The sequence below is a fragment of the Fulmarus glacialis genome, unplaced genomic scaffold, assembly GCF_000690835.1.
Source record: "Fulmarus glacialis isolate BGI_N327 unplaced genomic scaffold, ASM69083v1 scaffold6547, whole genome shotgun sequence".
NCBI lineage: Eukaryota > Metazoa > Chordata > Aves > Procellariiformes > Procellariidae > Fulmarus > Fulmarus glacialis.
The window spans coordinates 1-16,807 of NW_009223713.1; the positions used below are offsets into that span (position 1 = coordinate 1).

The 16,807-nt window shown below is 40.7% G+C and overlaps 1 protein-coding gene across 1 annotated transcript in view; it reads left to right on the forward strand.

Moving 5' to 3' along the window:
• Positions 1-428: 428 nt before the first annotated feature.
• DHTKD1 (dehydrogenase E1 and transketolase domain containing 1) overlaps positions 429-16,807 on the forward strand; it is a gene marked incomplete at its 5' end in the record, with an annotated part of 20,265 nt that continues 3,886 nt past the window's right edge. Inside the window, 12 exons of the mRNA XM_009581885.1 lie at positions 429-515; positions 1,391-1,546; positions 2,319-2,530; positions 4,279-4,473; positions 4,790-5,059; positions 8,619-8,790; positions 10,348-10,546; positions 11,428-11,740; positions 12,827-12,911; positions 13,581-13,720; positions 14,107-14,257; positions 15,500-15,606. Of these exons, the coding sequence (XP_009580180.1) occupies positions 429-515; positions 1,391-1,546; positions 2,319-2,530; positions 4,279-4,473; positions 4,790-5,059; positions 8,619-8,790; positions 10,348-10,546; positions 11,428-11,740; positions 12,827-12,911; positions 13,581-13,720; positions 14,107-14,257; positions 15,500-15,606 (2,087 nt within the window). The remainder of the gene's footprint in view (positions 516-1,390; positions 1,547-2,318; positions 2,531-4,278; positions 4,474-4,789; positions 5,060-8,618; positions 8,791-10,347; positions 10,547-11,427; positions 11,741-12,826; positions 12,912-13,580; positions 13,721-14,106; positions 14,258-15,499; positions 15,607-16,807) is intronic.

The following is a 16,807-nucleotide window of genomic DNA, read 5'->3' on the forward strand; positions in this document are numbered from 1 at the left end:
GTGTGCCCTTGTAGTGTTTTACTGCTCATAAAGTACCTGTGCCACGCGCCTGCGATTTTTCTCTTTTATATTATTGTGCTTGAACTGGTTAAGTACAGATAACTCTCTCCTGTAGCAATAACTGTGATGCTTTTAGCTCGGTTTTATAGTGCAGAAAAATAATTTCAAGCAGAAAACTTTGGGGTAGGAGTGTCGTCCCTGCGTTAACGCCTCAGGAGACTCCAGTAGGAATTAAGCCCGCTGCGCGGAAGCAGGAGTGACATCAGTTTGTAAGTTCCTGGGCACCGAATCCCATCACTAAGTAACCTCCTGGTTTAAGCAAGGAAAGGGTTAATATATTTTTACGTTACATTTTTAAAATTGCTTTGAAATGCCTAGCTTGCTGAGAGTGTTGTGGGAGATGTTAGGGTTATGTTCTTGTGTTGTAGAATCCGTTAGAGAAAAGGACCTGTTGGAACGGGCCGACTGCGAGAACGTAATAGCTGGAGCAGACTGCCGGCCGTGGAAATACAAATGTCAGAGAAATAGCTTTGTGAAATGCTGTCAGCAATTGCGTTGTTTTGGAAGACCTGAATATTGTCAGTGCTGCACCTTTATCAGGGTGAAAAAACCACACACATTAAAAATGCATTATAAACTGATTCATATAATTAATTTGTAGCAGATTCTGCTTGCAATATGTTTTATTGGTTTACAGTGTATCGACCTGGTCTGTAGCGTGCGCTCACTGATAGTAATGTTGCGTGCATGACCTTTCAGCTGGTCAAGTTTTGCTTATGTCGATAATTTTTTGATCTCGAAGTCAAATGCCTGCAACAGTGTGTTGCCGGTGTCTTGTTGAAAAACTTGTTCACATATTTGAATTTTGAGAACGTCTGGCTCAGCATGTGCACATGCTGTTGGCTAGTGGCTCCTGCAGACACAGACTTTTTTTTTTGAAGTCGTAGGACCTGAATTACTGTTAAGACCCTATCCTCCTGTCATTCCAGCAAGAAACAGGGAAGCACAAGTGGTATGATTTGAGTCAGCTGAGGAAATAAGACTTTGTACACTAGTACTGTGCCATTCTTGAGTTGGACATACCTGTTGTAAAGAGATTCGAAGCAAAATGAAGTAGCTTTGCATGTGTTTACAGGCATCTAACTATGAGGGGAGCCGTGGAGGAAATCTAGATTGTAGTTGCTTGAAAATCTGATGGGTGAGCAGATTTAGCAGTTTGATGGTGGGAGCTGTTGTGGGGTGATAAGGTGAAAACAACTGCTTAGAAAAACGGTCTTTCCAGCCAGAACCTTGATGATTATCAATGGACAGAATACTTGTGAGTTGTTGCTGCAAATGGATTAAACGTGAGCACATGCGCGATACTGTTCTGCTTTCTTTTTGGTTTTAGTTGACCATGCTCTTGCTCGTTTAATAACTGCCTACGCTGAACATGGCCACAAAGCAGCCAAAATAAACCCACTGTTTGCTGGCCAAGCTGTTATGAACATGGTACCCGAAATCCAAGAGTTGGCTGAAGTCCTTCAAGGGCCTCTCATTACTACAGGTGAGTCTGCAGCCTTATCACAGCAAATTGTCTTCACGGGTGATTTATTAAGAGGCTGTGTCCACTGCGGAAGAGCCAAATATTGAGCGGCGGTTCAATCAGTAATGAACTGTTGGACGCAAAACTGTTAACTTCAGCCTACTTATATGTTTGTTGCAGAAATCATCGTGTAATGAGTGGCTACCTTCTAACATCTTTGGAAACCATGAAAATTTTTACTTGGTGTTACAACTACTGAGGTTATACATTGATTTCTTGTGTTGCTGTAACATTCTATGATTTAGCATAATACTTAACACTGTAGTGAAGCTGCCAGAGCACTGGGGCAGAAGTCAAGACTTGTCTTTTCTTGGATCTCTTAGACTCTCGCTGTGGCCTTGAACAAAGGAGGGCCTTCTCCATGCTTTATTTTCTCCATCTGCAAAACAGGTGCTTATTTACTTGTGATGCAGCTGGGACTGAAGCTCATCTCTATGAGCCACAAGATACTGACTGCTATACTGAGTCACAAAAACAGTGGCTCTGTTTCATTCATGGTAAAGTCTTTCAGAAAGGCATTTTGAGCACCTCACAATTAGGCATAAGACCCTCGTATTAATAACACTGAAGTGTGCTTATAAAATAATTTCGTGAGTTTTGTTTTTAAATGGAGGAAAGGAGGACAAGACATTAATTTGTACACTCAAAATGTTAATGTAATTGCAAGACAACAGTTTAGTTCTTAGTGTTTCCCCTTCCTCTGGAGCTGCTAATAACATTTATTTCCCACTAGGGCTTCTAAACATGGGAAAAGAAGAGGCTTCCCTAGAGGATGTGTTGGCTTACCTTGACCATATATACTGCGGCCATATTTCCATAGAAACAAGCCAGCTTCCAACTTTGGAGGAGAGAGAATGGTTTGCTAAACGGTTTGAAGAGCTAAAACAAGAAGCATTTACACCTGAAGAGAAAAAGCACTTGTGCAAGCTAATGTTGGAGTCCCAGGTACCTTGTTCGCTACTATTGGATTGTCACAGAGTCGTGGGGTCTGTCATGAACCCTTCACTAGTCCAGACATTAGTCATGCAGAAGAAGAACAATTGCTATTCTGAAAGGCTTTGACAGTGTGCAAGATGAAGAAGTACAAGGTTTTGCCTGAAAAAGTGCAATACACAAATGCAGGAATCTCACTGGAGGTTGTTGCTGAATTTACTTAGCAGCCATTATTAAAACAGATAGTGATACCTTTTCGTTTCCATTGATTACTTTGGAAATTATTTCTAGGAAAATATTTCCAACCAGTTCCAAACCCAAAAGGCTTTTAGAACTAATTAGAACATAGATTGTGTGTAATATATATTCTTGTGACATATATTCTTTATCATCTGGAGACACAAATAATGACCCTACAAATTAATGAGTAATCACTCTTCGAAAGTGAGATCCTCGTAGGCTAATGATCTGACAGCTTATATTAAATGTTACTAATGGGAATGCAAGGTTGGACAGAGCTCTATGAAATTTTGTGCTCTGATGTAGCTGTTCTTTGTTTTCCTTTCACCCTCATGCTTATTTGTTTTACTAGCTTTAAAGTATGATGTCTCTCAAGGTTTTGGGAGGACAAAACAGAGTTGGGCTGAGGTGTTAGCCATATAGCACTGGTAAATTTGCTGCTTTTCAGCAAAGGAACCTTTGTTCAATGCATTCTGTAAGGAAGTGAAAGATTTATGTACTTGCAAAACGTATGGAGAAAATTTATTCCAATGCTTCTGTACTGTAAAAATTTTCTTTTTTCTCCCCTTTTCTCCCTGTGTTATCCAGAAGGATGGAAAGGTAGAAGAGCAGGATCTGTGAAGTTGTCCCTGTTTCCAGTTTTCCAAGTGGAAGGAGTGTTAAATGTAATATTTACCAATGACTAAACAGAAATATATGGGACATTTCATATTTTTCTTGCCTCTTTGGCAGTTAAAGGAATTTTACAGTGACACAGGAGGGTGAAATCAGGACCCGGATAAATCCCGTATTCACTTCAGTGTGACCAGAACTGTACTTAAAGTGTAGAATTTGTCAGGAAAAAACCTGCTTCTATGTGTGATTAGTTTTGTATATATCCTTGGAACTAAATGTTGCTTAACTAGAAGATGTTCAGCAGTTGGCTCGGATCTTTGGCTGTGGCTCAGTCTTCCCTTCTCGGTTACAGACTTTGTTTATTTTCAGTCTTCAGTTGCAAAACACTACAGACACTTCTAGTGCTTCCAAAACTTGGTCACTTGTGAGAGCTGTCTAGGAATAGATGAATGGAGTGAAGTGGGAGGAGTGAGAGGAAAATGAAGTAAATACAGATTAATTTATTTTCCTTCTCTCAAGCATTCTTCTACCTATGTACTAAGGACTGCATCTAATAGTAATCAAAATGAACGCTGTGCTTCTGTAGCACTTTGCATCTCAGGATCAAGGAACTTGTAAATTGCTCTGGTGTTATATTTCTTTATGCACCTCCTTCCATGTTAGATAGAGACAGTTTGGTCGTGAATCCAATGTTTTTCTATTTAAGAGAAGATAAGAGCTGATTTCTTGTAGTCGTCATAGCTTGTGGTCTCACACTGTGTGGGTGGAGAATGAGCTAAGACTTTCAGGGGGTATGCGTAGGTCTGTATGCCTTAAAGGTACAAACATAAGTTATATTTCAATTTTATAAACAGAAGACTGCTGCTTAAAATAGCCTAACACTGAAGTTCTCCTGTTTTTAATAGGAGTTTGATCACTTCTTAGCCACGAAGTTTGCCACAGTGAAGCGATATGGTGGTGAAGGAGCAGAGAGCATGATGGGTTTCTTCCATGAGTTGTTCAAGATGTGTGCGTACAGCGGTGTAACGGATATCATTCTTGGAATGCCTCATCGTGGAAGACTTAATCTTCTCACGGGTTTACTTCAGCTTCCGCCTGAGGTAAGAGACTTACAATCTCATTGACTGTTGCTTTGTGCCTAATTGCAATGAAATAAAAACCTAGAATTTTGTTGTGTTGTGAATGCTGAAGCATAAAAAAGTTACCTGTGTGAGGGTGTATTCCCCTTCTGTCAGCACCTCAGCCAGATCTTCTCAGGAGACTGTTAAAGAGAACTCTAATAAAGGGATTTAGGTGCTGTTATCTGAAGCATCCTTGCAATTTCAGGAGTAGGAGAGCATACAGTTCTCTAAATGTTTTTCTTTCAATGTGTTGATGAATCGTAAAGGGGATTTAACCAAATTTGTTTCCATGCAGCTCATGTTCCGTAAGATGCGTGGTTTGAGTGAGTTTCCAGAGAATTCAGCAGCTATTGGGGATGTTCTCTCCCACCTGACATCTTCTGTAGATCTTGACTTCGGTTCACACAGGCCCGTGCACGTCACCTTGTTACCTAACCCCTCACACTTAGAAGCAATCAATCCAGTGGCCGTGGGCAAGACACGAGGAAGGCAACAGACTCTGCTCGATGGAGATTACTCCCCAGAGAGCTCTGCACAGGCTGGAGACAAAGTTATTTGCCTGCAGGTATTTTACTCACAATTTGTAACATCTTTGTAAGACTTCCTGGACTAGCACATGAACAGAAGCGGTGTATATAGAAATATCAAACAGACTGAATTAATGTAGAATATCAAGAACTGGGATCCCCTTTATGGAGAAAGAGGAGGGGAAGGAAGATTTCCAGGTGACATGTGATGATACTGCATTTAAACAATTCCACTTCTAAGATTTCTGAAGAACTGATTCCTTTATTTTAATAATAGTCTGCATTGAGAGCCATGTGTGCCTTTCCTGACAGACCACTTTTGCATTTAAACCATCACTGTTAGCATTTTAAATTAAATGAGTTTGGAGAAGAGCTATCAACAAGGTTGCAAAATATACAAGAGGATTTAGAATTTTGTCATTTTATCATGGTACTGTTGAAGAAAGTCTGCTGGAATTGGTTTTTATTCCTTGAGCTGTCTTTTGTAGCTGTGGAGGCAGTCCTAAATAGTTCCTTAATAAATTTTCTTTCCTTGTGTTGTATTCAACTTGGAAATACAAGTGAGTCAAACTCTTAAATATTTTTAAAGCAGGGAGTAAAATTGAGTTGGGGCAGAACTGTTCTGAAGTATAATAAACGTGGAGGAAGTTACAGGTAGAAGTGATGACATATTTCAGTTAAATAAGTGTTTTGCTTCCTTCTGGAAGGATGTGGATACTGAGAAAAAGCAGAAGGGAGAATTTGAAATATTGAGAAAACTGGAGGCAAGTTGGGGTTATATTGATATTATCTTTTTATTTTAAAAAAAAAAAAAAAAGGTTATGGGGCATGCAAGTGCAGGAAGAAAAGTTTGTTGTCCAATGCATCGTCTCCTTGTCTTTCAGTGCAGTTATGTCAGTTAGTTTGGTAAGATATTATTGCTTCTTAGATTCTGTCTGTCTCGTAATATTAGATCTTCATCGTGTAGTAACGAAACTACTATGACTCTTTAAACAAAGATTCTCAGGATAAATGGACCCTCCCTATGCAAGAAAAAATTAACTTTTTGTTTTTGAAGGGGTAAGTGGTAGGGAAGGTTGCATAGTAGAGAAGAACAACATTTAACTCGAAGCTAGCCACCTCCGTGTTAGTACACTGACTCAAAGTATTCCTAAATGAAAGAAAATGTTTCATGTAATGTGAACATCAGTACTCGTGATTGTATCATTAAGAGGTCCAAGAGTTAGATTAATAAAAAAAAGGCAAATTTTTACAGTTGTGACTGTTAACTGCTCTCATTAAATTGAGAAGAAATGGATGAAAGCAGACACTTCCTCTTTCAGAATCTTGGTTTGGAAGTTTCTCTTTGGGCTTTCTGTTTTCACAGTGCTTTGGGTCCAGAAATGTAAGTGTAGAAACTCTGAATTGAGGTTTACTCTGGTATTTGTTTATTCTTCCACTAGCCTGAGTGCCAGAGCTTGAGGGTAAAAAGAGTAAAGATCAGCTGAGGTGCCGGTGTCAGTGATAAGCCTAGTCGTCCAAGGTCTGAAGATCATCTTTTCTGGAACTTCAGTGTGTTCGGAATGTATGAAGACTATAAAACTCTTCCTTGAATAACTGCCATGGACACTTCTGCAATGTTTAATTGTCCATCTCTGCTGAAGAGGGGCTTATTTTTCACCTTCTCAAATATCTTAACTCCACTTCCTGAACATCAAGCAACTATTTGCTTAGGAAATTAGGAAAAATTTCTTTACTGAAAGAGTGGTCAAGCCTTGGAACAGGCTGCCCAGGGAAGTGGTTGAGTCACCATCCCTGGAAGTATTTAAAAGACGTGTAGAGTTGGCGCGTAGGGACGTGGTTTAGTGGGCATGGTGGTGTTGGGTTGACAGTTGGACTCGATGATCTTAGAGGTCTTTTCTAACCTTAATGATTCTATGATTCTACTGGTGTCTTTGATTTGAACTGAAATCTGAGAATAAGGTCTCCCTGAAATAAATTTCACATTTGATGTTCCACTGTCAGGGTCAGTGTTTGATGAATTAAACCTCTTCCTTTCATGTTCTTTACTAAGGCTGCCCAGAAAAAACATGTGGTAGCAAAAACTGTTTTCAGCTTTCTGCTAGAATGAGTAAAATCCTACCTACCCCACAGTGATTGAATCCTCAGGGGTTGAGATGCATATGAAGAGTCTTGTGTAGTTGGATAGTCACACTGACTTTAGTGCTTTGGGATGTACTGAAGGCCATAAAGTTCTTTCAGATGTTCTAAGGTCTTCACTCAGATGATATCACCAAGATACATAGCCTTCTTAGGCAGCAGAAGAAACCACAATGGAAAAGTGAAAACCCAGCACTTCAGGAACAAGTGTAGCATGGTAAGGGGTAGAGAGGGGATGCTGTGTTGGCTCTCTCTTGCAGTAGTTAACTTTGGTTTTCTGTGATGCCTTTTAAAAAAGTCTCTGTATTAGAACTGTATAAAACCCAGTGCTGCCATTTCACTGGTGGTTGACACCTCTACTCTCTTCCAGGTGTACTTGCACCGCCAAAAGTCTCTAAGGCTTGAAACCATTATCCCATAACTAGAACGTAGAACAGTCATCTGGTTTTAATAAGAAACTACGTCAATCTGCATAGTGATTTTGATCTGCAAAGGATCGAATCTGCATTCTGAGGAAGCTGTGATCAGATTCATCAATGGAGAACTATCTCTAGTTTCAAAACATGGAAATGCTAGATGATACTCATTCTAGTATCTCTAGCCTTTTTGGAAACCTGGGTTGAACGCCACAGTAGTCTCCCCTCACCTTCCAAACTTTTTTTATTTGCAACATTTATTTGCAGTTTTGAAATGTAACTAAGAACTTAGGTTTTATTTCCTTCCGAAAGCTTTTATTACTTTTATATCATAGAATCACAGAATAGTTTGGATTGGAAGGGACTTTTAAAGGTCATCTAATCCAACCCCCTTGCTGTGGGCAAGGAAATCTTAAACTAGATGAGGTTGCCCAGAGCCCCGTCCAACCTGACCTTGAATATTTCCAGGGATGGGGCATCCACCACCTCTCTGGGCAACCTGTTCCAGTGTTTCACCACCCTCATTGTAAACTAAATGCTTCCATTCAGTTCCTTTTCCACTTTTTTTCTATCATGTCTGTTCTTGTCTCTACTTGGTAAGGTGGCAGTAGGCATAAATCCCAGTTCACCAGCATTTAACTTTCAGCAAAGCACGTAGAGAATGCTGTGGTGACGGGCTTCCTTTTGTTCAGTGGTCAGTGACTTGCTACTGACTGCTGCAGCCTTGCTATAGCATGGTACTTGCAGTCACCTATACACTGGTGGGTCAATTTTGGGAGGTTATTGGTCCGTTCCAGATAGGGATTACATCAGGCAGTCATGTACAGATGTTGGCTGCTATGACCTTGTGTTAGTGATAAGACTATATACACTCTCAAATCATGAAAACAGTAGTCTGAAAGGGGTTAAGAAGTGTATCTGGCTGAAACTATCTGTTCTACCTACTCAATTTAAAAGGTCGTGCTTAATGAGTTACGGTTTTGATTTTCCTGTTCCTCCAGTGTTTTCTAATGAGACTTTTCCATCTTCTTCCCTAATGTAGGTTCATGGCGATGCTGCTTTCTCTGGGCAAGGGATTGTTCCTGAAACACTGACCCTCTCTAATCTACCACATTTCAGAGTTGGTGGGAGCATCCATTTGATTGTTAATAACCAGCTGGGTTATACCACTCCTCCAGAGCGAGGAAGATCGTCTCTGTACTGTAGTGATATTGGTATGTATAGTTGAATCAGAAGGAAGATTGCCTGTTGTGTCAGAAAGGATTTTTAACTCCAGTGTGAATATATGCTATTCTATGGGCTTTTTATAGCAAGTGCCTGTCAGCTCTAGGGAGTTAGACTAATATATCTCCATTTTCATGACACAGTAGAAATTAAAATTATTACCTCCTACTAGCAAAAATTTAGATGCCAAAAATATGCCCTCCCCCGTCTGCTTTATGGCAGAGACTAAATATCAAGGGAAAATGTTGTCACATTTTACAGGATGTTATAAAGTATTTACAAGATTATTGTGAAGTCTGTAACTCATTTAATTTCTGCCATGTCATTGACAGCTTTTAAAAATGTATTGTGATGGAGTGTATAGTAGATGTGTTTTAAATATATCTTGTTAAATTTAATAAAAATCATTCCAGTGTGTTTTCTGAGCAAGATTTATAAGTCAGATACTCCTTCATTTTTTGGTTTTGTTTGTTGTCAGGTGAACTGTTGAGCTTTTAATTGAAAGATGAGTCTCATGCTGTTTCTAAGCTTAAAATGGAAGTCTTTTGTTTTGGGCTAGTCTTTCTTAGTGATAAACAGATGTATTATAATCAGTAGAATCAGAGACATAGTGGTTAGTTCTCTTGTGTATGTCTCCTAGAATTAAAAATATACTAATGTATGTTTTTAAGACTTAACATCATGTTTGTGTTTGTCTTATGGTTTCATCAAACTGAACAGGTAGATTCATTAAATCTGATAAGGTAGATAGCATGTGTTATTACTTCTTCCCTGGGCTGGTTTTGTCTTGTGGGTTTTTTGGTTTTGTTTTTGTTTTTTCCCTGCATCCTTAGTTTTCCTTTCTTCTTACCTGGTCAGTGAGGAGGGGGCGTGTTACCCATTTGAGCTTCAGGATTTTGCTAGGGAGGGAAACTTGACACGGGTCAGGAATGGCTGAAGCATTTTAATTTTCCAGAATTTGGGTAGATAAAGTACAAGAGGAGCACTCTGTTGCTGGGAAGATTTGCAGCCAAATTGTCATACAGGAGAGGGTGTTAAGACGTTTGAATTTTGCAATGTTCTCTTTAATGAAGAGACCTTTCTGCTGGAGGAGCAATGGATAGAATGACTACTAACAAGGGAGAAGATTGTTTCTGGCCTGTGTGAATTCATAGTAGTGATAGCCTAGGATAAGAAGGAAACAAAACTCATTTTTTGTTTGAAAGAGAAGTGATCAAATAGTTCTCTCTCATTCCCTGGAGACTTCCACCCAGATTAAGAAGATGTAGGAACTGTGTATAGGAAATCCTCTGGGAATTTAGTGCTGGTAAAGCAGTTGTGCTCAAACTGTGACAAATAGAACAGGTTGGGCTAATTGCACTTATTCTCGGGGAAGACTCCTACTCCTTACCCCAGCTCTCATCACAAAGAGCATCTTTTGTAGATTTGTTTTTGTTAAATACACTTCACATGAGTTGTCTGTAATTTTCAGCAGAGTAGGTTGTGTCTGCTTTCTTTGGAAGGGGTTGAGTGTGATTACTGTTGTTATGTTTTGAATCCCTGGGCAGGTAAAATTGTTGGGTGTGCAGTTATCCATGTGAATGGGGATGATCCTGAAGAAGTTGTCCGTGCCACACGACTGGCTGTCGAGTACCAACGCCAGTTCCGCAGGGACGTGATAGTAGACTTGCTGTGCTACAGGCAGTGGGGCCACAATGAACTTGATGAGCCGTTCTTCACCAACCCCAGCATGTACAAAATCATCAGGTAAGGGTAACGCAGCTGATGGGGGAACCCAAAACGTACTTGTGTCTACACCAACTCAGTATTGCCTGCTACTGCAGTAGAAGTCTCTGTATAATGAAGATCCATTGCCATACCGACGAGTCTTTATGTAAGTGTAGCTACACTGTCAGCAGCCCTTCACTAAGGTGTGAGTCTGATAGTGATGTGTTAATGAAGGTAACCACTAGTGTCAGTTCTTGAATATGTGGCTTGATGCCGTTTGGAGAGCAATCTTTGCACATAGCCCTTAGATTTCAAATTCATGATGGCTAGTAATCAGAAGGCAAAGTTGTCTTCTGTGTGCCAGAGGGAAACATAGATAATGTGGGAGAATGGGCAGGAAGCCAGTATGATGTTTGCCTCATCTTTGCCTGGTCCTGCTCGTTCCAATGGGGACCCATCTTTATGAGCATTTAGATGTATTCAGATTCCATCCTTATCCCCAAAGAAAAATACACATAAAAATTTACTGGCCAATGAATTCTGGTATTTTAGGTGAAGCATTTATGGAATGGATGGCTTGATTCTCAGCTAATACTGAAATCCTATTATCAATTTGTCTGAAGAAAATGTGCATGATAGCACAGGGTCAGTCTAACTGGGAGGTTTTTTTTTACTTGCTTTTACCTGTAACTGCCAACAACAGGCACAGCTGAAAGGACTGTAAAGCACATACCCAAGAGAATTGTTATCTTTCTGGAAATGCCAGGGAAGCAAACTTCATGCAAATGTGTATAATGCACCAAGACATCATTATTTTAGTTTTCCATGGTAACTGACAGTAGTAAGGTGGTATTTCCTTGTTCTGCAGTGACACTGTTTTCAGGCTTAATGTCTATGGGGTTTGATTCCCTCCCTGACAGATCTCGTAAAAGTATCCCAGACACATACGCAGAACACCTGATAGCTGCTGGGCTCATGACTGAGGTTGAAGTATCTGAGATAAAGACAACGTACTATTCTAAACTGAATGATCATCTTGCCAACATGACCTTGTATAGTCCACCTCCTACCAACCTGCAGGCTCACTGGAAAGGCTTCGTCGAGCCTTCTGCTAAAATCACCACTTGGGACACAGGTATGCCTGTACCACTTCTGCAGTTTATTGGAGTCAAGTCTGTAGAGGTGCCTGAAGAACTCCAGGTGCACAGCCATCTTCTGAAGACCTACGCACAGGTCAGTAGAGCATAATGATGCTTCTAGTCCCATTGCTCAAAGGTGTGACCCATTACAGGAGAAACTCTAAACACAGCAAGGCTGCCAGTTGGAGATTAGCATAGTAGTCTCTAGGAAAAGCAGCTTGCTCTCTTTTTCGAGGCTTGGATTATGCTATTTTTCCTCCAGTTTTGAAGAAAGACACATCCTCTCCCACAAATCTGACCATATACTTAATTTTGTTATTTCAACAATATTTCGTTGCAATGAAGAAAAAAGCTTATAGAAAATACAGTTTATTATTCTTACAAATAATAGAAACTATTATGATAAATGACTATCATTTATATGCGTTACGATTATAATGAGTACTTTGTGAGAGAATGAATCAGGAACTTGGTACCTAGCGTACACAGTTTCTAAAGCCGGTAGTGACTGTTTATGTTTTATATATATAAACATCAGCATACACGTGTGGCCAAATTTGGCAGTCAGTTTTTGATAGCTCATAAGTTTGTGTGCAATAATTGGATTGGTTTGGGTTTGTGAACGTTTCCCTTTGATGAATGATGACCATGCGCAGGTGTCTGGTTGGCAGCCAGAGAGAGGCCATGAGTTGAATATTTCAGAAACTGATGATCTTGCCTTCCCAGCCCAAGGCAAGAACACCACAGCTGGGTATGATCATTTGTCTGCCGTTCTGCAGGCCAGGACAGGGGAGAATTCTGGAGACTGAAATACTTGGACCTGGTGTCTCTCATCACTGCTAACCAGACAAACCAGAAGTCTGTCAAGAGCACGTTCTGTGCTGTGCTAAGGTTTTTAATATTTTTAGACTAAGATCTAATTTGTCAATCCACAGTTTGTTGTCTGGTAAGTGAACATGTGGGTCATCCATGGTTCTGTGGTCTGCAGGGCAGCCTTCTTCAGGATGTGCTGAAATAAGACTATGTGTATTCCAAACCAGCCTAAGCTGGCTGCAGGAATATAGCATTTCTCTCTATAGTGTTTTATTTTTTTTCTTGCTTCTAATATTGATCTGTGCCACCAAAGGAGCTACAGGAAAAAGGCAAAATAGTAACTTTTCCTTGTTGTTTGCTTGTTCAGTCAAGAGTTCAAAAAATGGAGGAAGGAAAAAAGCTGGACTGGGCAACAGCTGAAACTTTAGCGTTTGGTTCCCTGCTGAGCCAAGGTAAGAGGCAACTAGACAGCAGACAATAAAATATTTTTGCTTTGATGACAATAAAGTATAACATTAGACTTTTTAGGTGTTTCTAAGTCCAAAGATTCATATGATGTATGAATTTGACAATTTGCATTTGCATGGTACTAAGAGAAGGTAAATATGAATCCTGTACGTCGCTAATATTTGTAGATTGAGTACTAAATGTCTTCAAAAAATTGTTGCTCCCTCCCACTGCCCAAAAAAGTTGGTGCTTAGCACTAAGCACATGAGCAATGCAGCTGACATCAGTGGGGCCTCCTGTACACTTGCCTTTTAGAGTGTGTTTCATACTACAGTTTCTTTTCCCTCCTCTCTAGCCTGAGTTCATATCTCCATTTACATACGATACAGAATGCACATATTTTGCAGTTTGCTTCAGTGAATTGAACCACTTACCACAAAAATAATTCTTGGCTGCAGAGAGGAGAAAAGAGAAATGTCTGAGCATCTCTGTGCTTGTGAGTTGGAGATGCTGCTGGTTAAGAATTCCATCTCCGATTTGATGTTGCTGATGAGGGGAAATCCAAGAAGAGACTTAACAAGAGAAGTAATATTTTAGGAGTGGAGAGTTGTTGTCCTGCATGTTTTCTTCTTACATGACTTACTAATCCAGTGTTTTGTTTATTGCTTGGCAAGGGTTTAATATCAGACTAAGTGGACAAGATGTTGGCAGAGGAACCTTTAGCCAACGACACGCCATGTTGGTTTGCCAAGAGACAGATGATACCTACATTCCTCTGAATCATATGTCCCCAGACCAGAACGGTTTCCTAGAGGTAGGTTCTGTGGTCCACAAGACAACTTTCTTCAAGTTGTGCTGAAACAGAATGCATATTTTAAAGCTTCTGAGACATATTTAGGTAGCCTGCATATTCTGGCAAACCCTAGGTACAGAGACATAAAAACTGTCAGGGCACCCCCATTCTTTGTAGCTACCCTCTTTACAAATTTAACCAGGGGTTTTGCTTTTCCTTGAGAGATCAGCTATTATTCTTTTCCCCTCACTGTCTTCATTCAAAAGAAAAAAAAGAGGTGACCATCAATTGCCTTTAGGAGTGCATGTCTTCAGTCTGCCTAGCACTGTTGTGCCTGGTTCCAAAGGTTCTTAACCCTGGGTTGTCTTCTTCCTCACCCACCCCTCCCAACAATTTCCTTTTATTAGGTGAGTAACAGTCCCTTGTCTGAAGAAGCTGTGCTTGGTTTTGAATATGGAATGAGTATTGAGAGCCCTAAGTTACTGCCAATTTGGGAAGCTCAATTTGGAGACTTCTTTAATGGAGCCCAGATAATATTTGACACTTTCATCTCTGGAGGTGAGTGTTCAAGGAGCTAATATATTTAAAAACTAACCATTTGTAGTAAAAAGTACATTTTTAGAAAATCCTTCATCTTTAAAGTAAAAGGGCAATGTGTTGAGAAAATAATTCTGTTTTCTCAAGAAGTCTTGTGAGCTTGCCTATGTGGTCCTGACTTCTGTGCAGCTTTTCTCTGAAGACAATCTGTTTAAGATGAAAGACACCCCATCTTTGGCAGAAGACAGTCATTCTGAAAGGACAGTTGATTATATTAACGGCCTTTCTTCCCCTACCCCTCCCCATATATTTAATTTACTGTGTGTATATGTATTTGATAGCTTTTTGGGCTGTACCTTTTCTTCTTGAGGCATCTGAAAAATTCCTGGAGCAATACAAAAGGAAAATAGTGATTATTTAAAACAAACAATCAAAACCCCCCACAACAGCGCCTTACAACCAACCTCTCAGTTTGACTCTAGCATGTTTTCTAATGGCTCAGATACTGCAAAAAGACCTCTCTGAGCTGGAACATGCTGAGAAAATGCTAAGATGGATTTCTAAAGTGGGATTCCTTGTAAGTAACCATCCAGAGTTTTGGTATCTAGCCTCAGTTAGGCCTCTGCACTCCCTTTATAATCATAGATGGAAATTCTCAGAGGCCCCTTATCCCACCCATCTTCAACATGTATTTGAGGCTGGGATGAATTACTTTCCGGGTTTAACTGTAATCCCTTAAATAGCGCAGGAGGTTTGATGGAGCCCAGGGGAACTAGCCTATGGCTAGTACTGCTGTGTTAGCTAGGACTGGCTCACAGGATGCTGCCTGGGTCACACCTGCAGAGGACCAAATGACAAGGTATGCAGAAAATATGCAATGAATTATGGTTAGAGGTTTGCTTACTGGAGAGTTACCTTTGAGAACTGTTAGTCAGGACAGTTCCATTAAGAGGATTCTTGCATACCGTGGTGATGTTTTAGACTAAGTTTTAAAATCTTCACCATGTCACGTGCTCCACATGGAGGCTTAAGTCTTCAGGAAGTTACATGATAATTTCAGAAACTTCAGATCATCTTACGTATGCTGTTCCACTGTTGTGAATCTCATGGCAAAATGCCAGCAGCGTGTTTCAGGCTTGTATTTAATGATGTGGAAATTAGCTATTCTTTTTTCCTGAGCAGTTTGTGCAAACTAGTATGTGTTTTGCGGCTTTATGTTCTGGGGAAATCATTCTTTCCTTCCTCCTCATTGTGTGTTTTTAGGTGAGGCGAAATGGCTTCTGCAGAGTGGGATAGTAATTCTTCTTCCCCATGGCTATGATGGTGCAGGCCCTGAGCACTCGTCCTGCCGGATGGAACGCTTCTTACAGGTACCCTGCCACACCTCTCAGATTCACATATCCCTCATCACAGCACTGGCAACCAATGCTCTGAGAGTCTTGCCACAAAATGCCCCATTCTGATGTACCTGCTAGTGACATCAGAAGCTGGAGATTTACCAGAATCATACCATCATGATGAGATAGAAATGGGCTGGGCTGAAAGTGGAGGTAGATAGGGAACTGTGATGAGAAGGTGCAGGTCTGGAAGTGGTGAGGAAGCAGTTTTGGTTTAAATGCCGCCACAACAACTCTAGGTCTAAGACTTTGAACCTCGTAATAAATGCTTGCTGTTCCTGTTGCGTCTCTGTCACCTGCCCGAGTGGGTGCGTGGTAACACGAAATTTCCTAACATGAGATTTACATAGTGTTTTCAGAGGTCCTGTGCCCTCTGCAGGCAGCCCTAGTGGGTCATGCTTCAGTACTGCCTGCTGTCTTTTTTCTGATTGCTGCTCCTCAGCGATGTCACCATACCACAGAATAAGTCCAGTAGCAGAGTTGCTGAATTGCAAATAGCAGACCTCTAATGAGCACTTCTTACAGAAAACATTTTGGGAGTTGGCGTCAGAAACAGGCAGCCACCCTCTTGTGCAAACCACTTATAGATCTGTCCACTATGCACAGAGCATACAAACAGAACACTGGGCACTATTAAATATCAGTTAGTAAATCTGTGGCACATTTAAAAAAAAAAAAAATTCACTGTTGTGCCCTTGTGACTGTAGTAAGTAAATGAAAGCCTTTTCGTCTGAGTAATGGCTTAAGGAGGGGGTTGCAGCATGTTTAGAGGGGTGCTGCCACTCTGATGAAGAAGTCCTGATCTCTCCACTTTTAGGAAAACTCTCATGCCCTGGTTACAATGTGCTAGAAGGAGGCAGTTCAGATATAATCTTGCCAGTTAAATGCTAAAGCCATTTCTTCTCTGAAGTTGTTCTTCCCTTGCAATCAATGTCTGAATCAGTATATTTGCTCTTCTATTATGTCCTGGTTCCGGCTGGGACAGAGTTAACTTTCTCCCCAGTAGCTTGGGGGGTGTGCTGTGTTTTGGGTTTGGTATGAAAGGAGCGTTGATGGCCCATTGATGCTTTGGCTGTTGCTGGGTGATGCTCGCATGGGGCGGGGGGGAGCACAGCCAGGGTGGTAGACCCAGCTGGCCAATGGGGTATTCTATACCATGTGACATCATGCTCAG